Below are 25120 nucleotides of genomic sequence, written 5' to 3' on the forward strand. Positions count from 1 at the left end.
TCTTCCATTGAATTACACCCCAGTTGCCGCAAATATTGCAGGAGACCTACTGGAGCCCGCATGGATCTGAGATTCACTCAGAAAACAGTGGTTTGGTGGTGGCAAAATCATGGTCTGGGGTTACATCCAGTATGGGGGTGTGCGAGAGATCTGCAGGGTGGAAGGCAACATAAATAGTCTGAAATATCAACTAATCTTAGCTGCCTCTTACATTCCTAACCATGAAAAGGGACAAATTCTGCAGCAGGATGGTGCTCCATCGCATGCTTCAATCTCTACCTCAAAGTTCCTCAAGGCAAAGAAGATCAAGATCCTCCAGGACTGGTCAGCCCAGTCACTAGGAATGAACATCATTGAGCACGTCTTGGGTATGATGAAAGAGGAAGCATGGAAGACGAAACCCAAGAATGTTGATGAACTCTGGGAGCAATGCAGAACTCCTTTCTTTGATGTTCCTGATGACTTCATCAATACATTGTATGAATCCTTGCCAAAGCCAATAGAAGTCATACAAAATTGTCATATGTAACAGGTACACATTGTATCCGTTGTGGAATGTGGAAACCTCCCCGCCGATTCCTTCATGTAAGGACGCTAACGGCTGTGCTGTTGGCTCGAGCTTATTGGCGCAGTGGTTACCGTCCTTGCCTGCCGAGTAGGAGAGTGTAACGGGTACACATTGTATCTGTCCTTGCCTGCCGAGCAGAATGGTCGCGATGCGCGGGTTCGCGTCCCAGCCATCATACAAAACTGGTTTTATTTGCTTAAGGGTTTTTTAATGTCTTTGGATTTTATCGGTTTTATTGTTTTACGTGTATTTGCTGGACTTTTATCGCGATGCGCTGTCTTTGTTTTTATTTTTTTATTTTTATATATTTATTTATTCATTTTTTTTTTTTTTATTTTATGTCATTGTATAATATTTTCCTGCCTTTTATTTATCTTGAGCCATGTTTTGTTGTAAAGCACTTTGAGGGCCTTTCGGGTTTTGTAAAGGGCTATATAAATAAATTTGATTGATTGATTGATTGAAAATATTAAATCGGGATCTCACAGCACCACTACTTAATTCGCTCATGTTATGTAACATATTTTTGTATTTGAAGTACATTTTTTGTTCAATTTTCACACTACTTTCTGTAGGCGACAAAACTTTTGTCTTGCCAAAATTTGACCTCTATGTCTTCATTAAATGATAAATCTTTTTTCAGTGAAACAAATATATTTTTGTACATTCAATATCATTTGGGAGGTTCTTAGCTTTCATTTGATCCATTTCTGAAACCAATTGAATAATTAAAAGTCAGGTTATTAGCAATTGTTTCTACAAAATGGATAGGCGACGAGACTTTTGTCAGGGACCGTACATTTTCAATTCTCGAATCACAATGTCTTAAATCGGTAGAAAGGAAGACACAAATGTCAGACTAACAGTTAAGAATGCAGAGAAAGTAATCTCATATTTTACAATATAAATTTTCAATCACATAGTCCAATTGGTTGTGTACCAACCATCAAACAACCAAAAATAAACACAGCAGTCAATTTAATACAGTAATCATTATGTCAATAATTGTAGGAGTGCTTTCTCCGGCTCGTTTTTTCCGTCCCCGTTTTGACGTGCCGCACAACCCACAAGCTTTGACTGATTGGATAATTCAATTTCAAAACGTTCCAAAAAATTCACATGATGCATGTAAGCTCCTTCGTCTTCGCCCTAATATTGACAGTTCCACCAAAAACTTTTCTTTTTTTCACAACAAAAAAAGTGCCATCCAAATTTTTATTGGCATAAAAAAGGTCAAAAAATTATTTGTCAGTTTTGGGCAAAAAGATATTATATGATTCCTCCAAAATTTTGATTAAAAAAACTTTCCCCATAGATTCTCAGTGGCCCCATTCACTTCCAATTGACCTATAGCTAAACTACAGAGCCCTTAAAGGGACATCGACAGAAATCAAATAAATTTAAACCATCTGGTGCGCACCAGATAGTACACTGCTGGCCAAAAGTATTGTCACCCCTGCAATTCTGTCAGATAATGCTCAATTTCTCCCAGAAAATGATTGCAATCACAAGTGCTATGGTAGTAATATCTTCATTTATTTTGCTTGCAATGAAAAAACATAAAAGAGAACGAAAAAAAAAAAAAAATCATGATCATTTTACACAAATCTCCAAAAATGGGCCGGACAAAAGTATTGGCATCCTCAGCCTAATACTTGGTAGCACAACCTTTAGACAAAATAACTGTGAACAACCGCTTCCGGTATCCATCAATGAGATTCTTACAATTCTCTGCTGGAATTTTAGACCATTCTTCTTTGGCCAACTGCTCCAGGTCTCAGATTTGAAGGGGGCCATTTGCAGATCTCTTCCCAGGTGTTCTATGGGATTCAGGTCTTGCTGGCAACTTTAGAAGTCTCCAGTGCTTTCCCTGAAACCATTTTGTAGTGCTTTTTGAAGTGTGTTTTGGGTCATGGTTCTGCTGGAAGAACCATGACCTCTGAGGGGGACCCAGCTTTCTCACATTTGCCCTAAATTATGCTGCAAAATTTGTTGGCAGTCTTCAGACTTCATAATGCCATGCACACGGTCAAGCAGTCCAGTGCCAGAGGCAGAAAAGCAACACCAAAACATCAGGTTGACTGTGGGGACCATGTTCTTTTCTTTAAAGGCCTCGTTTTTTTATCTATGTTGTTGCCTTTCCCCAAAAAGCTCTAGTTTTGTCTCATCTGACCTTGGGCTTTCTCAGGTAAAGTTTGGCAAACTCCAGCCTGGCTTTTTTATGTCTCTGGGTCAGAAGTGGGGTCTTCCTGGATATCCTACCATAGAGTCCCTCTTTATTCAGACGCCTAGGAATAGTATGGGTTGACACTGTTGTACGCTCGGACTGCGGGACAGCTCTAACTTGTTTGGATGTTAGGCAAGGCAAGGCAAGGCAAATGTATTTATATAGCACAATTCAACACAAGGCAATTCAAAGTGCTTTACATCACATGAAGACCATAAAAATCACATTTAAATCAACACAACGTAAAAACCAAGACAAAAGATCGCATTTAATCACAGAATAAAAATAAATAAATAAAAATAAAACAAAAAATAAAAATAAAGCAAAAACTACTACTACTAATAATCATTGAGATAAGCACAAGAGGAGTAGAAGGCAGGTAGATTGAAATATATAAACAGTTATGGATATGCAGTGCTAAACAAAAGCGTTTTTAGCCCTGATTTAAAGGAGCTAACAGTTTGAGCATACTTCAGACGTTCGGGTAACTTGTTAGTCGAGGTTTCTCGAGGCTTTATCCACCATCTGCACAATCTTTCGTTGAAATCTCTCGTCAATTTTTACTTTCCGTCCACATCTAGGGAGGTTAGCTACAATGCCATGGGCTTTACACTTATTGATGACACTACAAACGGTAGACACAGGAACATTCAGGTCTTTGGAGCTGAACTTGTATCTGTGAGATTGCCCATGCTTCCTCACAATTTTGCTTCTCAAGTCCCCAAACAGTTCTTTGGTCTTCTTTCTTTTCTCCATGCTCAATGTGGTACACACAAGGACACAGGACGGAGGTTGAGTCAACTTTAATCCATTTTAACTGGCTGCACGTGTGATTTAGTTATTGCCACCACCCATTATGTGCCACAGGTAAGTAACAGGTGCTGTTAATTACACAAATTAGAGAAGCATCATATGATTTTTCAAAGGGTACCAATACTTTTGTCCGGCCCATTTTTGGAGTTTAGTGTAAAATGATAATGATTTAATTTTTTTTCTATTCTCTTTTGTGTTTTTTCATTGCAAGCAAAATAAATGAAGATATTGCTACCAAAGCATTTGTAATTGCAATCATTTTCACAAGGAAGTGACCCATAAATGCCCAAAAATTAATAGTAAGAGACCCGTAAATGCCCAAAATCAACAGGAAATTATCTGTCAAGTTCAAATATTAATTCTTAGTGTGACATTTACCCAAAATAAGGAGAGAAGGCACTCAGCTTTTTTTTGGAACCTTGCAAGGAGAACGGAAGGGAGCTATACAATGCAATACAAGACCAAATGATACCGTCCCTGAACATCGTTCTAACCTAGGCCTTCCGTCTCCTTTCTTTTTATTCGGGATGGCTCTAGCAACACATGGGTGTCTTGCCCTAAAAGGGAATTAGGGAAGCAAGCTGGCGACACCCCTTGAGCTTGTTTTGCTATGTGTGTGTGCATGTAGGTGGAATTAGTTCATGTGTATAGCAATATGCATTTAGCAACAGATTAAATGTGGCAGTTTGATTTGTTAATGTCTGCAGCTTGTCTCAAGGCTGACTCGTGGAATGAAGGCCGGTTTGAACCGGCGAAATGACAAGGCAGTTTAACTGAGAGGAAAACATGTCTATATTTTCTGGCTATCAATCACAAAAACATGTCTTTATTGCAATCAGTCATCAACAACTTGACTTTATTGTAAGCCATCATTGTTAAAAGCAAATATTTAATAGGCATCCAAATAATTATCTAATCATTATCAACAGATGTTTACCAGCTGAGTAATGCATTCCCACGCAGTTTCTCCAGAAATTCCAAGCAAATATCAGTGGTGAATGTTTTTATAATTTAATTCGAACTTGTATTTGCTTCAACTTCCCAACACCTGGAGACTGAACAGTCATCAGGAGCTCGATTTTTCTGCTCCACAATTTTCGACCCATGTAGGCTATGATAGACATGGTCCTCCATTTTGCTAAACTCTAAGTCGTGGTAGTCACTGATGTCTTTTGGTGTATCCGAAAGAGCGATATTCTCTGGACTTGAGCTCTCAGAGTGACCCTCACTCGTAACAGCGGGCATCACGTTCTCGTAGTCAGGTGATATCTGCTGGTTAAGCACATATTATAACCAAGGGACGTCAAAATAAATTCTACTGAAATAAAAATTGTAAAAACTAAGGGAGGCTCACTTACGTTGTATATTTTAAGCAAGCTAAAACACATTTTTTCTATGCAATAGGGAACATACGCTAATCCACAGGTGTCCAACCGATTCCAGAAAGGGCCAAGTGGGTGCAGGTTTGCTTCCCAACCAATGAAGAGGACACCTTTTCACCAAACAGATCTTTTACATGTGCAATCAGTTAAACTTTGTCAGGTGCTGCTTGTTTCAGTAGGAAGTTCATTGGTTAAAGGGGAACTTTGAAGTAAGGTTGGCCAACCATGTTTTTGAATAATATCAATGGCTAAACAATTATAAGCATATTTTCATTATTTTTTTTAACGCAACCCTTCCAGATTCTTTGTTTAACCCATAGCAACGCCCTTGACAACGAAAATGCTTTTCTTCGGCAATCTTCGGAAATTACGTCACACCTAGACGTGCGAGGGAAGTCCACCATAGAACAGTATTGTTTGTTGCATTGCTTCTCGGTAAGATGCCACAGCGGTGTGTGGCGATGTTTTGTTCTCGCTCAAACGAAAAGTTGTATGAGTGGCCAAAGGATAGCAGGGCACGTAAATGGACATCTTTCGTTCGCACGAAGCGAATGAATTTCACGCCATCATCGAGTAGTGTTCTCTGCTGCAAACACTTCGAAGATGCCTGCTTCCTTAACCGGTCTGCTTATGATCAAGGATTTGCCAAAAAGTAAGTGTGATTTTTGGATAGATGACTGATGACTTTGTCAAAGCATAGCTGCCTACTGTTGTGGAATTGAACAGTATAAGCTATGAGAGCTGCTGACAGGTGACAGCTGAAAAATTGTGTGTTGGTTTAGCGTAGCCATTGAGTCAATCTCACAGTGAATCAGCGAGCGCGCAGGTCACGCAGTGAATCATGGGAAATGTAGTCTCGGGACAACACTGAAGTGGTGCTTTGTAATCTGTTCGCTTGTGTGAAAAAACTACATTTCCTCACGCCATTAGACGCCACTTCCTCCCGAGAGCCCCGAGCCGTGTTGTACTGTTAGCATGTGTTAATAAAGAGACAAGGTTGTCAGCGCGTCGTGTGTTCGATACATTTGTAAACAAAAAGCTCATACCAAGACACTATGCACAATCCGTTTAAGAGACGCTGGAGTGGGAGGCGAGGAGGAGATCGGCGAGAAGCAAAACTTCGCGGTCGAATGTGGCGGCAGTCCGCTATTATTTTGTTTTCTTATTGTTGCAACAATAAAGTGGAGAAAGCCATGGAAGACTCATCTCCTTCTTTCCCCCCAACGTTTTTATATTATTATTTTATATGCACGAGAGCTGCCGGATCTGCCAAAATGAACATGAAGTCTGATTATTATTTTTTTTAACAATGTCATCAGATAGACAAAAACATAACATTATGTGCAAATGCCTGCATCTTCAAATCATAAAAATAATAACAGCCTATATCTTACCAATGTTGTAATCTCGATGGGTCTTGTATCCATTCCATGTCAGGTAGTCTAGGTACATTGTTTGCATTCTGATTAGCGTCTGGCTAATACATGTTAGATCCAACATAAAATTCCAAGCTCCTCTTCTTTCTCCAACTCTTCAAAAACTTGGATCTCCTCCCTTGCGCTCGGACTATCGCTTATATCGCTGTTTGAATCATTGTTTGAAGGGCTTTGTTTGGCGGCCGTATGTATGGAGCTGCCAACGCTGTTCCCGGTGTGACGTATCACTTCCGGGTTCGTCCCCTTTCAGGCTCGAACTCGGAAACGCGATTATTTTGTCAAATATACAACATATACATTATTTTTTCATGCTTTATTTGATGGACAATGTTTAATTACTTTACTTGTGACCCTATTTGGCATGTGAAGAAATTAGTTCACACTACAGCTTTAAACTCTCTGCACGGTAACGGTTGGAACAAAATCCAGCACCCCCTTGGCCCTTTCTGGAATCGGTTTGACACTTGTGCGTTAAGCATGTAACATTTCGAAAGTAAAAAAATTCTCCATTCGCCACCAATCACCTATCACCTTGTCATCTACTTTAAATGAAGTACGCTAGGAGCAGCATACTGTAAATCTGTGACAAGGCAAAATGTTTAAAGTCTTAGTGTAATATATTCATTTTTTTTTTAATTGAAACTCAGCTATTTTCCTCAAATTATTGTAACACTCTGCAACATTCACAATAACATACAATTTAAATTGGGGGAAAAAAAATAACAATCACTACTTTTCATTCGCTTTTTCACATTTAGAAAAAATAATGAAAAAATGCAAGATATCTTTCAATGTTAAACTTTTTTATCAATATTGTCATTTTAACTGTATTATTAGAATATTTGACAGTATACCAATATAGAAATATTAGCATTCACCAGTCTCTGCAAACAGATGGCAAGTGATGTGTGTTTCAGTGTGAACAAACCTCTCCAGTCTGTTGTTGGGTGACCCGCTGGAATTTCTTTGCCATTAGCAAAATGAGTGTATAGAAAAATACACATACTATAGCAGCGAAACATATCACTGCAGGCCCATACAGCATTGGGTTGAACTCTACAAGACAGAACAAAAACGCACGTTTAAACATTCACATGCAGAGCACAAATTTCAGCAAGACCAATTGAACTTTTGTTTGATCAACTCAACCGTAACGTATTGTTGTCAATGTCAACTTTCTTGATTTGTGTTCCCAAACAAAAGAAATACCAAGTGGACTTAAAAAAAAAAAAAAAAAGTTTCTCTTAATTTTTAGTGAACATTCTGGCACGGTGTGTTATGTCTAATACGTACGTTCATCAGTGGTTTTTGGCGGGACCAGTGTGTTCACTAGAAAAGAAGAATACCCAAAAGATAAAATGTGAAAATATAATAAAACTCCGTACACAGAATCGGGAATTAAATGACACTTATGACAGAGGTCCCTGTTATACAGCATACCGTATATTCTCGCGTATAGGGGGCAGTTTTTTTTCCTTTTTTGTAACAGAGATTTTCGCCCAAAAACATGGTTGCGACTTACAGTATATACCTCTGATCTGCTGTCCTTGCTCGGACCATTGCCCAATTTAGATGGTCGTGAAACTAAAAAAAAATACAACATACAACACAAATTAGAGGTGCGACCTACTGTATCTGCGGGAGCGATCTATATGCGAGTATATACGGTATGTGACTTCATAGTAATGGCCCATCAATGCCATCGAGCTAATGTGATCGGTCAAACAACCACACAATGTAAAATACACCTGGAAATGTGGCGCAAGATCAATAAATGCTATATAACTCACCTGTGAAAACATTGAGTTGTATTAAATTGATAAAGTTTGAGCTGTGGTAACCATCCACCCCACACCTGTACATACCACTATGCTTTAGAAGGAGTTTGTTGAGGGATTTCTTCAGAAAGAATTTCCCTAAAGCTGCTATTGTTGTCAACGCCAACATTCTTGATTTTTGTTCCCCCCAAAAAAAAGAAATACCAAGTGGACTTCAAAAAATAAATGGTTCTCTTAATTTTCAGTGACAATTCTGACACGGGGTGTCATGTCTAATACGTATGTTCGTGGATGTTTTTTGGCGGGACCAAAGTGTTCCCTAGAAAAGAAGAATACCCCAAAGTTAAATGTTAAAATTAAAATATAACAGTAGTACACAGAATCGGGAAATAAATGACACTGATAACAGAGGTGACTGTTATATACCATATTTTGTTGCATATAGGTGGCAATTTTTTAACAGTAATTTTCACCCAAAAACGTGGGTGCAACCTATATGCCCAATATGCTGTCTTCGCTCGGACCATTGCCCAATTTAGACCATCATAAAACTAAAAAAAGCATACAATTTAGCATTAGTTACATACGATAACTATACAGACAAGTTACGCTCAAAATAATCTACAAATAAATAAATATTAGTGCTGTCAAACGATTAAAATTTTATAATCGAGTTAATTACAGCTTAAAAATGAATTAATCGTAATTAATCGCAATTAATCGCAATTCAAACCATCTATAAAATATGCCATATTTTTCTGTAAATTATATATATATTCTGTAAAATAAATTGTTGGAATGGAAAGATAAGACACAAGATGGATATATACATTCAACATACGGTACATAAAGGCTGTAGGGGGCATTTCACGCTACTGTCATTTAAATCTGTCTATGCTGTCCTCACTCCGAAGCGTCTACTTTTTCCAAAGCTAGACAGCTAGTGAACGACGCCTTAATATTTAGACTTTTTCCTTTTTCATCTGATTTATTAATAAAATGGCCTCAAACCATTGTCCTCTTTAGACCGTCGTAAAACTACAAAAAGTACACAAGCATTGCATTAGCAACAACGTTAGCTTAGCACGCTATACAGGTTCACTAAACATAAACAAAAAGCGTCTCATACAAAAAATATAACATTTCGCTTACTAACATAATATGTACATTCTTTACAACAACCATACTTACGGACAAATCTTGTCCAAGGATCATATAAGCACAACATTATCAGCCCGAGATGTCGTGCAGACATAATGAACTGGCAAGAAAACAATAAACCATGTCGCAAAGCGACCACAAGAGTTCGCTGTTGGACAGCACAAAAAAGCCTTGCTGTAAAACTTACCAAAAGGCAGAATACTTTCTGAGCGGGACATGTGCGTTAATTGCGTCAAATATTTTAACGTGATTAATTTAAAAAATTGATTACCGCGCGTTAACGCGATAATTTTGACAGCCCTAATAAATATACATAAAATATTTAAAAATAAATAAATAAATCTCATACAATTACAAAAATATGCACTGTGCTTTGGACAAACAGTACTTACGAACAAAACTTGCCAAAGGAAAAAGTAAAGATCAACCTAACCCTTAACAACAAAGAAAGTCGCCAAGCAAACTCAAGGAGGTACCCTAGGAGTGCGCAAAAAAGAAATGAGGAGATGAAATGATGAAAAAATGTTATAAGATGAGAGTGATAGTGATGATGAAAAGGAATTTGAGGGCTTCCATCCAGGATGAAGACAAAGTTACTGTAAGACTAAATAAAGTTAAGACTGTTAAGAAAATGAAAGCTGGAAAATTGTGACTCTAATTCAGCAGACGAATAAGTTAATTAGTTAGTTAGTTTAAAAGTGCTAATCTTATATGCTTTGTTGCACACTGTAAAAATGATTAACTCAATACAGCGAGATGTCATGTACCCATTCTGCAGCGCTTTGTTTACATTTGCGGCACTCACAACACTTGCTTTACAGCAGCTAAACTGATACAGGGCAGTACTATTTGGAAGTAGTTGGAGCTCGCATCCCCGTGCGTGTTGTTTTGTGCCTGAGTTTTGTTAAGCCGAAAATAAAGGCAGCATTACAAAGTCATCTGACCGCTTGTCCTTTTACATACTGAATGTATTACTGACTTTTTTTCTGCATGTTTAAATTATCTAATCACTGTGCCGTCATGATAAGCTTGCTTACTGGGCATCACTTGTCCTAATGTCCGTGGTGAAATTTGATTGGCATGTTTTTCATGAAGAATGGTGGTTGTATTAGTGCATTATTTTTTTTATCCAGGGCTTTGGCTCTCGAGTCATTTCGGTTAAAAAAAAAAAAAAAAAAATGTGTCTCATCTCGGCAGCGGCAGCTACGTTCGTACCAGATCCTCCGGTCGGTTCGCCGTGGAACTTCTGCAGTGCATATTTCGCAGATGGCGAGAGCTCATTTTTTTAGTAACAGCCACCATAATATACAACTGCTTCTTGTCGTGTAACTCCGCCTCCTCAGCCCCTCCTCCCACAGGGGCTTCAGAGAGAGGAGGGGTTGAGGAGGCGGCATGCTTTGGTTGCGCAAATTTGGAGGCTAAATCAAGTATATAATTATCGGATTGCATTATCGGTTGAATTCGTGACGTCATAATTGCCATTATCGGCCAATAATTATCGGTGACCGATATTATCCTGTATCTTTAATAATAATGTGTTAATAATTTCACACATAAGTCGCTCCAGAGTATAAGTCGCACCCACAGCCAAACTATGAAAAAAAACTGCGACTTATAGTCCGAAAAATACGGGATGTGACTTAAAAGTAACGACCCATCAATATCATCGATCTAATGTGGTCGGTCGAATAAGCACACAATTTAAAATACACCAGGAGCATGAGATTAATAAATGCTATACAGTATACATCACCTGTGGAAACAATTAGTTGTATCAAATTGCTATAGTTTGAGCTGTGGTAACCATCCACCCCACAACTGTACATGCACCTAACATTTGGAAGGGGTTTGTTGAGGGATTTCTTTAAAAAAAAAAAAAAAAAAAAATTGTGATCCCTAGAGGCACTTAATAGTGGTAATGAGTGTACCATTTTTTCACACTCACCTTGATTGACAGTGAGGAAAACACGTCTGTATGAATTCAATGAAAAGATTCTTTCCCATCCACAATAGTAGAAACCAGCATCCTTCTTTGTTAGATGAAAGATTGTAACGTTGAAGTAATTTTTGTAGTCTGCTAAACTGTATTTCTTCGAATTCCCATTGCCACTACTGCTTTTTATTAGAACATCTTTATCGAAACAATCTCCTTTACAGAAGAATTTGACATGATCTGATTTGTAGCCGAGAGAACATATTATCGTAATGTTCTTCCCAGATACTCCTGTGACTTCAGTCTTCATGCTGAATACACCTGCAACAAATAAAGTGATGACTTCTCAAAACTACAGTACTCTATGTTCAAAATTCTATTTAGATGATATAGAATATCCACAAAACATAAACAACTGAAGTAAACTTTTTCTTACCTGGCAATAAAAATGCCACAAAAGTGAGAAGTATCTTCATACTCTTATAGGTTCTTAACTCCTTTTGGTCTGTTGACCTGTATTTCGATAAAATCATGTTTATTGTACTTAGTTACTTAGTTCCTCAGTGTCATTTTTGCACTTCCCCCGTCAACATCTAACTCCGGAACCAACAGGCACATTAGAAGGGACTAAATTAGATTCTTATGCATTTTTGTTACAGATTAAGACTAACCTCATGTACCGGTAGTTATTTTTTGTGTTGTTTGAAGCCTGAGATGATAACCATTAGGACTGTCTACAAAATGGGGGAAACAAAGCTCATCATTTTGTTTGAAAACTTGTTTGTTTTTATTCTACACCATAACACAATTGAAAGACCATCCGTCGAGACTGGTGATTCCATAATTTTTGGGAGGGGTTGTAATGGCGATTGTGGGAGTTATGACAGTATTCTTAGAGGGATGTGTTTTTGTAAAATTATTTGGATAATATTTAAGAAACATGTTAAGATTAATGAGTATTTAATGATCTTGCAAGAAAAAACAACAACCATACAACACAAGCAGAAATTACTTAAACAGTGGCTGTTTAAAAGATCTCTATCACTCTGTAGCTTCTCATTTTATACCTGCGTAGGTCATGCCTTACTTCCTTCAACATTTTTTTCTCTTAACCTATATATCTCATCATCCTCTAACATAACAGGAACTAAAGCTTTGTCCATAGACATTTCCAATTCTCGAATCATAATCGGTCTTAAATAGGTATACAGCGAGACACAAATGTCCAACTAACAGTTATAGAATGCAGAGAAAGTAATCCAAAGTTTTACAATATCCATTTTCCATCACAGAGTCCAATTGGTTGTGTACCAACCATCAAACAATCAAAAAGAACACAGCAATCAATTCAATACAGTAGTCTTAATGTCAATAATTGTGGGCGTGCTTTCTCCGGCTGACTTTTTCCGTCCGCTGTTTGGACGTGCCGCACAGCCCACAATCTTTGAGCGATTCATACTTCAATTTTGAAATGTTCCAAAAATTCACATGATGCATGTAAGCTCCTTCGATTTCGGCCCTAATGACAATTGACAATTGCGTCAGAATCTTTTTAAAGTTTTTTTAAAAATTTTTTCAATAAAAAAGTTCCATCCATTTTCAATGGCATAACAATTTTCACTGAATCAAGATTATTAGTCTGTTTTGGGCAAAAACATTTTGTAAGATTCCTCCATAATTTGATTTTTGAAAAACTCCATAGATTCTCAGTGGCCCCATTCACTTCCAATTGACCTATAGCTAAAATACGGAGCCCCTAAAGGGACATCGACAGAAATAAAATAAATTTAAACCATCTGGTACGCACCAGATAGTACACTGCTGGACAAAAGTATTGGCACCCCTGCAATTTTGTCAGATAATGCTCAATTTTTCCCAGAAAATGGTTGCAACTACACATGCTTTGATTAGTAAGATCTTCATTTATTTTGCTTGCAATAAAAAAAAAACCACAAAAGAGAATGAAAAAAAAAAAAAAAAATTAAATCATTATCATTTTACACAAAACTCCAAATATGGGCCGGACAAAAGTATTGGCACCTTCAGCCTAATACTTGGTAGCACAACCGTGAGACAAAATAACTGTGAACAACCGCTTCGGGTATCCTTCCAATGCTCTCCTGGAATTTTCGACCATTTTTCTTTGGCCAACTACTCCAGGTCTCTGAGATTTGAAGGGTGCCATTTTCAGATCTCTTCACAGGTGTTCTATGGGATTCAGGTCTGGACTTATTGCTGGCCACTTGAGAAGTCTCCAGTGCTCTCTCTCCAACCATTTTCTTGTGCTTTTTTAAAGTGTGTTTTGGGTCATTGTTCTGCTTGAAGAACCATGACTTCTGAGGGAGACCCAGCTTTCTCACACTGGGCCCTAAATTATGCTGCAAAATTTGTTGTTAGTCTTCAGACTTCATAATGCCATGCACACGGTCAAGCAGTCCAGTGCCAGAGGCAGAAAAGCAACCCCAAAACATCAAGGAACCTCCCCCATGTTTGACTGTGGGGTTCATGTTCTTTTCTTTGAAGGCCTCGTTTTTTTTATCTATGTTGTTGCCTTTTCCCAAAAAGCTCTACTTTTGTCTTGTCTGACCTTGGGCTTTCTCAGGTAAGTTTTGGCAAACTCCAGCCTGGCTTTTTTATGTCTCTGGGTCAGAAGTGGGGTCTTCCTGGGTATCCTACCATAGAGTCCCTTTTCATTCAGACGCCTAGGGATAGTTGACACTGTTGTACCCTAGGACTGGGGGACAGCTTGAACTTGTTTGGGTGTTAGACGAGGTTTCTCGAGGCTTTATCCACCATCCGCACAATCTCTCGTTGGAATCCCTCCTCAATTTTTCTTTTCCGTCCACATCTAAGAAGGATAGCCACAGTGCCATGGGTTTTACACTTATTGATGACACTACAAACGGTAGACAAAGGAACATTCAGGTCTTTGGAGATGGACTTGTAGCCTTGAAATTGCCCATGCTTCCTCACAATTTTTCTTCTCAAGTCCTCAGACAGTTCTTTGGTCTTCTTTCTTTTCTCCATGCTCAATGTGGTACACACAAAGACACAGGACAGATGTTGAGTCAACTTTAATCCATTTTAACTGGCTGCAAGTGTGATTTAGTTATTGCCACCACCCGTTATGTGCCACAGGTAAGTAACAGGTGCTGTTAATTACACAAATTAGAGAAGCATCATATGATTTTTCAAAGGGTGCCAGTACTTTTGTCCGGCCCATTTTTGGAGTTTAGTGTAAAATGATAATGATTTTTTTTTTTTCCCTATTCTCTTTTGTGTTTTTTCATTGTAAGCAAAATAAATGAAGATATTGCGACCAAAGCATTTGTAATTGCCATCATTTTCACAAGGAAGTGACCCATAAAGGCCCAAAAATTAATACTAAGAGACTAAGAGACCTGTAAATGCCCAACATCAACAGGAAATTATCTGTCAAGTTCAAATATTAATCCTTAGTGTGACATTTACCCAAAATAAGGAGAGAAGGCACTCAGCTTTTTTTGGAACCTTGCAAGGAGAACGGAAGGGAGCTATACAATGCAATACTAGACCAAATAATACCGTCCCTGAACATCGTTCCAACCTAGGCCTTCCGTCTCCTTTCTTTTTATTCGGGATGGCCCTAGCAACACATGGGTGTCTTGCCCTATGAGGAAATTGGGGAAGCAAGCTGGCGACACCCCTTGAGCTTGTTTTGCTATGTGTTTGCATGTAGGTGGAATTAGTTCATGTGTGAAGCAATTTGCATTTGGGAACAGATTAAATGTGGCAGTTCTATTTGTTAATGTCTTCAGCTTGTCTCAAGGCTGACCTGTGGAATGAAGGTCAATTTGAACCAGTGAAAATGACAAGGCAGTTTTATCGAGAGGAAAACATGTCTATATTTTCTGGCTATCAATCACTCAAACATCTCTTTATTGCAATCAATCATCAACAACTTGACTTCATTGTAACAATTACAATCATTGTTAAAAGCAAATATATAATAGGTATCTAAATAATTGTCTCATCATTATCAACAGAAGTTTACCAGCTGAGTAATGTATTCCCACGCAATTTCTCCAGAAACTGCAAACAAATGTCAGTGGCGGATGATTTTACAATTTAATTCGAACTTGTATTTGCTTCAACTTCCCAACACCTGGAGACTGAACAGTCATCAGGGGCTTGATTTTTCTGCTCCATAATTTTCTACCCATGTATGCTATGATAGAAATGGTCCTCCATTTTACTACATTCTAAGTCGTGGTAGTCACTGATGTCTTTTGGTGTATCCGACAGAGCGATACTCTCTGGACTTGAGCTCTCAGAGTGACCCTCACTCGTAACAGCCGGTATCACGTTCTCGTAGTCAGGTGATATCTGCTGGTTAAGCACATATTATAGCCAAGAAACGTCAAAATAAATTCCACCATTGACTTGATAATGTATTGACGTGACACGGGGCGCAGAGCCGATTCATAGGGGGCCTATCTCCGTCAAAGCTGACCGAGTGGGAACACAGACAAAGAACTTTTTCCGTTGAAAATTCTTGTGAGTAAATGCTTAAATTCCTGAATTCTTTATAAATATGGACGTAAAACAGTCTCGATTCTTGGTTAAAAGCAGAAAAACGGTCAGTAAGCAGTTATTTTACGTAAATATTGCGAAGTATAATGCCAATGCTGTAGCAGCTAATTTCTCCCATCGATTTTTTTTTACAATGTTTCAAAATGCATGCATGGTACGAAAAATATAATAATTACCTTGAATCCTCGAACTAATCAATCCTGACACAATCCTTCCTGTTTGTATGCAGTACAACTTTCGTACTTTTTTAACCTAAATCCGGCGTGAGATCGCTGCATGTGACCGACTGCTAATAAATGAAGCGGAGTGTGGACGGGCCCCTTCGGGAAGGCGTGACGCAGTGAAGGGCAAATATGTCACGTCAACACATTATGAAGTCTATGATTCCACATTATAAAAATTGTAAAAACTAAGGGTGGTTCAATTACTTGGTGTATTTTAAACAAGCTAAAACACATTTTTCTATGCTATACGGAACATACGCTAAGCAGTTAGACATATCAAAAGCAAAAAATTTCTCCATTCGCCACCAATCACCTACTGATACACTTTAAATGAAGTACGCTAGGAGCACACTGTAAATCAGTGATAAAGCAAAAGTTCTTAGCTTAATTTATTTATAATTTTTTTTTTTTTTTTTTTTTTTACTGAAAATCAACTCATTTTCCTCAAATTATTGTCATACCCTGCAACATTCACATAAAGATACAATTTAAACTGCAAGCAGGACTGAACGGGCCCTCGCACTTTGGGGCAACTCGGACGTCACGGCACTCGAGCAGCACGCAGGTCAGAGTGGTGGCAGATCGTCTCCCTCTCATCATCTCCTGAGAACCTACATTTGTCGGAACTTGCCTTTTTTGGGGGGGATTACATATACATTCACACACCAAGGTGAAAAATCCCCTATTGAAGACAGTCCTACAAAAAAGGAGGCGCTACTAAGCTGTGCAGCCACGCCCATATTCAAAACCAAATGAATCTTCTACTTTCCTGACTTTCCTATTGCCACTAGTTGGCGCTACAGAGTTGATGCAAATGACCCCTACAGGACCCTTCAGGATACGATTCTTTGGAGCAAATATGTTGTATGTTTGCCGAGTTATGACTGTTCAGAATTTGTGGCGAGACAAAATGGCAACGGTCATTTTCACTCTCCGGTTTGGACCCTTCCGCTTCAACGAAACCTCAATGTTTTTCATCAGGCACCTAAACACATGTCTTAAGGCTTCCCTGAAACTGGTTTGATGTCAATAGATTTTTTTCCCTTGGAGGAGGAGCCTGTGTTGTAAAAAAGGGAATTTCCTGTTCCCACTAGGGGCGCCAGGCCTAATAGTTAAAATTTCAATGCAGTCATGTTCAGGTTAGGATACCTCATATACATGCCAGATATGAAAAAGATTGAATGTTGTATGAGGGAGTTATTAGTCATTTTCTGAATTTCGTGTTTTGCCCCAAAAAAATGTCCGACTTTGGCACCCCGCCCAAGTCAGGCCCGTGAATGAAAACCTAATATCTCATATGTCTCATGAACATTCTCACCAATTTTGAGGAGGATCCAACAAACACACTCAGCACCAAGGTCTCAAATGTGCACCCTGTTAATCAATAAAAAAATCACATTCAATCCAAAATACCCGATTTCCTGTTGGGTTTGGAATATGGGTGCAAGAGACTTTTTGGAGCAGTTTTGCACAATGTATCGACTCCCCAAATTTCATCACTCTATGTTGAAAAAAACCTAAATAGAGAATCTTTTTTTTTTTTTTTTTTTTTTTTAATTCGCAACATTGCAACATAATCCAAAATATACGCAAAGCCGCATGTGTCTGCAAATTTTGGTGAGTTTTGAGCATGTTCAGACCTCCAAATTGGCCATTTTCATTTGCCGAAGAGAAGAAATAATAAGAATCCTTTGCTTTACAATAGGGCTCTCGCACACTTAGTGCTCGGGCCCTAATTAAATAAAACTCTTTCTAAAACATTTAGAAAAAATTACTGACAAAATGCCAGATATCCTTCAATGTTAAACTATTTTAACTGTATTCTTAGAATATTTGACAGGGCCAATATGAAACAAGCAGTATTCACCATGACTCTGGAAATACGTAGATGGCAAGTGACGTGTGTTTCAATGTGAACAAACCTCTCCAGTCTGTTGTTGGATGACCCGCTGGCGTTTCTTAGCCAATAGCAAAATGAGTGTACTGAAAAATACAAATACTAAAGCAACTGAAATTATCACTGCAGATCCATACAGCATTGGGTCCAATTCTGCAAGACAGAAGAATAACCCACGTTTAGTCACATTCACACGCAAAGCTTAAATTTCAGCAAGACTAATTGAACTTTTGTCTGATCAATTCAAGCTGCAATGTATTGCTGTCACTATCAACTTTCTTGATTTTTGTTCCCAAACAAAAGAAATACCAAGAGGACTTAAAAAAATAAATGTTTCTCTTAATTTTCAATGACAATTCTGACATGGTGTGTTATGTCTAATACGTACGTTCATCAGTGGTTTTTGGCGGGACCAGTGTGTTCACTAGAAAAGAAGAATACCCCAAAGATAAAATGTTAAAATTAGGGCTGTCAAACGATTAAAATTTTTAATCGAGTTAATCACAGCTTAAAAATTAATCGTAATTAATCGCAATTCAAACCATTCATAAAATATGCCATATTTTTCTGTAAATTATTGATGGAATGGAAAGATAGGACACAAGACGGATATATACATTCAAAGTACTCTACATAAGTACTGTATATGTTTATTATAGAGCTGAAACGAATACTCGAGCAACTCGAGTAACTCGAGTTTAAAAACTGATCCGAGTAATTTTATTCACCTCGAGTAATCGTTTATTTTGACAGCTCTAAGCATCACGTTTTGCTCGGACTACTTTTAATGCGGGACAACGCGCTGATGTCACGTGCGTTGAGGAAGAAGCAAAAAAAAAAAAACTTACTGCAGCCGACAACCGCTACAAACGACGCCGACGTTGCGAAATACTAGCCCGCACATGCTACGTTAGCTGCAGGTAGCGTCCAATGAGTCTCAGAGATCACATGTATGTTGAACTAGATGCACATTGACAGACTAGGCCGCGTCTGGGCAGCGTTAGCAGACAGCCGCCATCTTAAAGCAGTAGAGCGCTAAGCGCTAATAAAGAGCGCTAAGCGCTAATACATAAGATTAACGTTACTGTCACTACTAGCTCACCTTACGTTAGCCCTGCGGAGGGCTAGGTTTAAATTAATTAAGAGCACTTTCGATGCGTGGCTAAAGTGTCTTACATACAGGCTTTAACATAACATAGTGTTGTGGAGTGATGAAGGTGTCAAATAAAAACTCAATAATGCTAACTATCAATTTTAGCTCAGTAGTCATTGCTGGATAAAACACCAAGTAGCACTAGTCCCTAATGTGCTCCTATATACCCTACCCACCGACGTCACAAAACCACGTGCTCGCTGTATGGTTCCGCCCACTTGTCCGTCATTTTGTCTCTGTATTAGCATTGGTTTCAATTGATCGAGGAATTTAAAATGCGTTTCATGGAAGACCCGGTGCTTTCTGATGCCGTAAACTCACTGGATGTGTTGCATAAAAGGCGTTATGTGGAAAAGCTTTGTTCTATACAGTCGCCAGATCCATATTTGATGCCTAAATCGATGATTTTTGACCGGCTGCCTTCGCCGTCTCTGCCTGACCCTGATATTTACAACTATCTTGTCCACACAAAATCAGCCTATTCTCACGAAAGTTTGAAAAACTTTAAGAGCTTGGAGGCTTATAAATGCTACGTTGCTGGTTGGGTGAAACAGGTCCTCGTACACGAAAATTCGGCAGGAATCTTGTGCTCGGAAGGTGAGTTACGAAATTTTCAATTCAAAATCTTTTGTTCTTCCTAACATCCACTGTCAAGTCTAATGTATTTCATGTCATTTGTCAATGGAGCTAGGGCTTTTAATGTTTATATGGTTTAGCGATAGCACTCTCACTACATACATATATAATATGTAATAAATATGAAGTGCAATAGCACTACTCCAGATTGTCCCTTGTTGAATTTATTTTTTGGCTTTTGACCTCAATAGTGAAATTGTAAATTAATTGTATGACAACTGTCTTATTATCCCCTTATAATTATATATTTTTAGGTAGTTCATTCACAACGTCTGAGTGTATGTTGTCGGCGATTAGCCTAGCAATGATCTTAATTGTGGTTGTCAGCCCAAAACCCTCTAAATATATATTAAATGCATCTTACCAGATATAAAATGACTACTACATAATCTGTGGTAAACGTTTGGAGCCCAGTTTGCTCGTCGAATTGCAGCAGCCCATCTCGCTCTCTCCTCTTCGTGTCTCTCGGAATCCGGTAGAACTTCAAGTCTCTCCGTCTATCTTCTCTGTTATTGCAACCGACCGCCACACACGCCTTCACCATTTTGATTATTAATGTTAACGAGCAGAAAAACACGCCGTAAATAGGAGGAATGTACGTAGCCGTAACAGGTCAACACCATGTGTTGACGGACAAGTGGGCGGCACCAGTCAGGAGAGCGGAGTTGTGACGTCACGTGGGTAGGGTCAAAACAGCCTGTATCATACATTTATTTTGAACAGTGCAAAAACTCAAAATCCTATCAGGACTTACAGTTTAGACTAACTTAAAACTTAACTAGAACTTAAAAATGGCTTGACACAAATAGAAATTCAATTGAAAAACGTGGGAAAAAATCCTAACTTTTAAGTGATGTGTGTTATCAAGCGTAAAGGCATTTTTAGGTGTTTTATATATATATATATGTATATACTTTTAAAAAATAAGATCTAAAGGTTTTTTGAGTGAAAGCAGTGAATTAGTCATTTTTTTTCATTCTAGTTACATCTGAGATGCAATTGTTGGCTGTTTTCAACAATATACATAAAAAATAAAGACATTGATTGACTGAAAAGGATAAAATGTCTTGTTTTCTCATGTATATCTATAATTGCTCTTCACCTGAAAATATATTTGTTTTATCCGATTACTCGATTAATCGATAGAATTTTCAGTCGATTACTTGATTACTAAAATATTCGATAGCTGCAGCCCTAGTTTATTATAACAATAAATCAACAAGATGGCATTAACATTAACATTCTCTTAAAGCGATCCATGGATAGAAAGTCTTGTAGTTCTTAAAAGATAAATGTTAGTACAAGTTATAGAAATTTTGCATTAAATCCCTCTCAATATTTTCATTTTAATAACATTTGTAAAATTTTAAATAAAAAAATAAACTAATAGCTCACCGTTGTTGATGTCAATAATTACACAATGCTCATGGTTTCCACTTCCTGCTACTTTTCTCGATTACTCGTCACTTCATGTTGGTTTTGGGGCAATTTGTTGGGATTTTGGAGCATTTCCAGGTCACTTCTTGTTAATTTTGGATCATTTACTTTGGATTTCGTAACATTTCCAGCACACTTTTTGTTGATTTTAGGGCCATTATGGGTCACCTCCTGTTGACTTTGGAGAATTTGGGGGGGCAAAAAAATATAATGACAGCAAACTTTTTGTGGGTCTGAGAGTCAATAGGAGCCAATTATATATGAATGGAAGTCAATTTTTGGTCGGTACAACTACATTGATCATGGAGTCAAATGGCTCCAAAGGTTCAATGCAACCTTTTTGTTGGAATTTTCCCCAAATTATTTTTCAAGTGGGGTGAACAAACAGTAGAAACAGTTGAAATTGGCTTTTTTTTTTTTTTTATAATCATCACTCTTATTTATCTTAGCTTTGGGCTTATTAAAAACTCTCATATAATTGTTGCATTGTGCAATTCTATCAACAGTGCAACAGTCACTTTAATTAGCACACGTTATTTCTCCAGTTATTGATGAACATCTTTTAAATTATATTTAGGTTTGAAACAAAAATAAATAATAATAATAATAAATAATAATAATAATAACAATAATAATAATGATAATAATAATAATAATAATAATAATAATAATAGCCATGGCATATAGGTGTACCATGGTAGTTAGTTACATTTTGTTTCTTTTGTGTTGTAAAAAGTAGGGAGTGTCTTTGGAAAGATTTTCCTCCAACCGAAAAAGTTTGCGATCCCTAGAGGCACTTAATAGTGGTAGTGAGTGTGTCAGTTTTTCTCCATTTACCTTGATTAACAGTGAGGAAAACACGTCTGGAGCCATCCACCCAATTGTTTCTTTCCCATCCACAATCGTAAAAACCAGCATCCTTCTCTGTTAGATTAAAGATTGTAACTTCGAAGTAATTTTTGTAGTCTACTATTCTGTATTTCCTTAAATTCCAATTCCCACGGCTGCTTTTTATTAGAACATCTTGATTAGATGTACAAGGTCCTTGACAGAAGTATTTGACAAGATCTGATTTGTAGCCCATAGAACAGGTTATCGTAATGTTCTCCCCAGATACTCCTGTGACATCAGTCTTCATGCTGACTACACCTGCAACAAATAAAGTGATGACTTCTCAAACCTACAGTACTCTATATTCAAAATTCTATTTAGATGATATAAAATATCCACAAAACATAAACAACTGAAGTAAACTTGTTCTTACCTGGCAATAAAAATGTCACAAAAGTGAGAAGTATCTTCATACTCTTATAGGTTCTTAACTCCTTTTGGTCTGTTGACCTGCATTTCGATAAAATCATGTTTCTTGTACTTAGTTACTTAGTTCCTACGTGTCATTGTTGCACTTCCCCCGTCAACATCTAACTCCGGAACCCACAGACACATAAGAAGGGACTAAGTTAGATTCTTATGCATTTTTAATACAGATAAAGACTAACCTCATGTACCAGTAGTTATTTTTTGTGTTGTTTGAAGCCTGAGATGATAACCATTAGGACTGTCTACAAAATAGGGGAAACAAAGCTCAACATTTTGTTTGAAAACTTGTTTGTTTTTATTCTACACAATAACAGAACTGAGAGACCATCCATCGAGACTGGTGATTCCATAATTTTGGGGAGGGGTTGTAATGGCGATTGTGGGAGTTGTGACAGTATTCTTAGAGGGGTGTGTTTTAGTCAAAAATTACTTGGATAATATTGAAGAAACATGTTAAGATTAATGAGTATTTAATGTTCTTGCAAGGAAAAACAACAACCATACAACAAAAGCAGAAATGACTTAAACACTGGCTGTTAAAAAGATCTCTATCTCTCTGTAGCTTCTCATTTTATACCTGCGTAAGACATGCCTTACTTCCTTTAACATTTTTTTCTCTTAACCTATATATCTCATCATCCTCTAACATAACAGGAACTAAACCCTTATCCATAGAAATTTCCAATTCTCGAATCATAATCGGTCTTAAATCGGTTTACAGCGAGACACAAATGTCAAACTAACAGTTACAGAATGCAGAGAAAGTAATCCAAAATTTTACAATATACATTTTCCATCACAGAGTCCAATTGGTTGTGCGCCAACCATCAAACAATCAACAAGAACACAGCAATCAATTCAATACAGTAGTCTTAATGTCAATAATTGTGGCCGTGCTTTCTCTAGCTGACTTTTTCCGTCCGCTGTTTGGACGTGCCGCACAGCCCACAAGCTTTGAGCGATTCATACTTCAATTTCGAAACATTCCAAAAATTCACATGATGCATGTAAGCTCCTTCGATTTCGGCCCTAATGTTGACAATTGCGCCAAAATCTTTTTTATTTATTTATTTATTTTTTTTTAATTCAATAAAAAAGTTCCATCCATTTTCAATGGCATAACAATTGTCACTGAATCAAGATTATTAGTCTGTTTTGGGCAAAAACATTTTGTAAGATTCCTCCATAATTTGATTTTTGAAAAACTCCATAGATTTTCAGTGGCCCCATTCGCTTCCAATTGACCTATAGCTAAAATACGGAGCCCCTAAAGGGACATCGACAGAAATAAAATAGATTTAAACCATCTGGTACGCACCAGATAGTACACTGCTGGACAAAAGTATTGGCACCCCTGCAATTTTGTCAGATAATGCTCAATTTTTCCCAGAAAATGGTTTCAACTACACATGCTTTGATTAGTAAGATCTTCATTTATTTTGCTTGCAATAAAAAAAACACAAAAGCGAATGAAAAAAAAAAAAATTAAATCATTATCATTTTACACAAAACTCCAAATATGGGCCGGACAAAAGTATTGGCACCTTCAGCCTAATACTTGGTAGCACAACCGTGAGACAAAATAACTGTGAACAACCGCTTCGGTTATCCAACAACGAGATTCTTCCAATGCTCTCCTGGAATTTTCGACCATTTTTCTTTGGCCAACTACTCCAGGTCTCTGAGATTTGAAGGGTGCCATTTTCAGATCTCTTCACAGGTGTTCTATGGGATTCAGGTCTGGACTGATTGCTGGCCACTTTAGAAGTCTCCAGTGCTCTCTCTCTAACCATTTTCTTGTGCTTTTTTAAAGTGTGCTTTGGGTCATTGTCCTGCTGGAAGAACCATGACTTCTGAGGGAGACCCAGCTTTCTCACATTGGGCCCTAAATTATGCTGCAAAATTTGTTGGTAGTCTTCAGACTTCATAATCCCATGCATACGGTCAAGCAGCCCAGTGCCAGAGGCAGAAAGCAACCCCAAAACATCAGGGAACCTCCGCCATGGTTGACTGTGAGGACCATGTTCTTTTCTTTGAAGGCCTTGTTTTTTTTTTGTCTGTATTGTTGCCTTTTCTCAAAAAGCTCTACTTTTGTCTCATCTGACCTTGGGCTTTCTCAGGTATATTTTGGCAAACTCCAGCCTGGCTTTTTTATGTCTCTGGGTCAGAAGTGGGGTCTTCCTGGGTATCCTACCATAGAGTCCCTTTTCATTGACACCTAGGGATAGTAAGGGTTGACACTGTTGTACCCTCGGACTGCGGGACAGCTTGAATTTGTTTGGAATGTTAGCCGAGGTTTCTCGCACGATCATCTGCACAATCTTTCGTTGAAATCTCTCGTCAATTTTTATTTTCCGTCCACATCTAGGGAGGTTAGCTACAGTGCCATGGGCTTTACACTTATTGATGACACTGCACACGCTAGACACAGGAGCATTCAGGTCTTTGGAGATGAACTTGTATCTGTGAGATTGCCTATGCTTTCTCACAATTTTGCTTCTCAAGCCCTCAGACAGTTCTTTGGTCTTCTTTCTTTTCTCCATGCTCAATGTGGTACACACAAGGACACAGGACAGATGTTGA

At 38.0% G+C, this 25120-nt stretch overlaps 1 protein-coding gene across 2 annotated transcripts; it reads right to left on the reverse strand.

Moving 5' to 3' along the window:
* Nucleotides 1-14874: 14874 nt before the first annotated feature.
* LOC130919924 (uncharacterized) lies at nucleotides 14875-22637 on the reverse strand. 2 transcript variants are annotated; one of them, XM_057842580.1, is made up of 5 exons: nucleotides 22482-22637; nucleotides 22055-22366; nucleotides 18380-18415; nucleotides 18017-18144; nucleotides 14875-15663 (listed from the first exon to the last, which is right to left on the reverse strand). In XM_057842580.1, the coding sequence occupies exons 1-5, from the start codon at nucleotides 22576-22578 to the stop codon at nucleotides 15493-15495; spliced, it is 744 nt and encodes a 247-aa protein (XP_057698563.1). In that variant the 5' UTR covers nucleotides 22579-22637; the 3' UTR covers nucleotides 14875-15492. The 2 variants fall into 2 exon arrangements, with proteins under 2 accessions (XP_057698563.1, XP_057698561.1); XM_057842578.1 differs by having other exon boundaries at nucleotides 14875-15666.
* Nucleotides 22638-25120: the final 2483 nt, after the last annotated feature.

Source organism: Corythoichthys intestinalis, chromosome 8 (genome assembly GCF_030265065.1).
Source record: "Corythoichthys intestinalis isolate RoL2023-P3 chromosome 8, ASM3026506v1, whole genome shotgun sequence".
Taxonomy (NCBI): domain Eukaryota; kingdom Metazoa; phylum Chordata; class Actinopteri; order Syngnathiformes; family Syngnathidae; genus Corythoichthys; species Corythoichthys intestinalis.

Coding starts and splice junctions, on each gene's coding strand:
- LOC130919924 (XM_057842578.1), bottom strand. CDS start 22,578: ATGATTTTATCGAAATGCAGGTCAACAGACCAAAAGGAGTTAAGAACC. Junction 22,367..22,481: donor TGTGACATTTTTATTGCCAG/GTAAGAACAAGT, acceptor TATTTGTTGCAG/GTGTAGTCAGCATGAAGACT. Junction 18,416..22,054: donor TTTCCTCACTGTTAATCAAG/GTAAATGGAGAA, acceptor CTTCTTTTCTAG/TGAACACACTGGTCCCGCCA.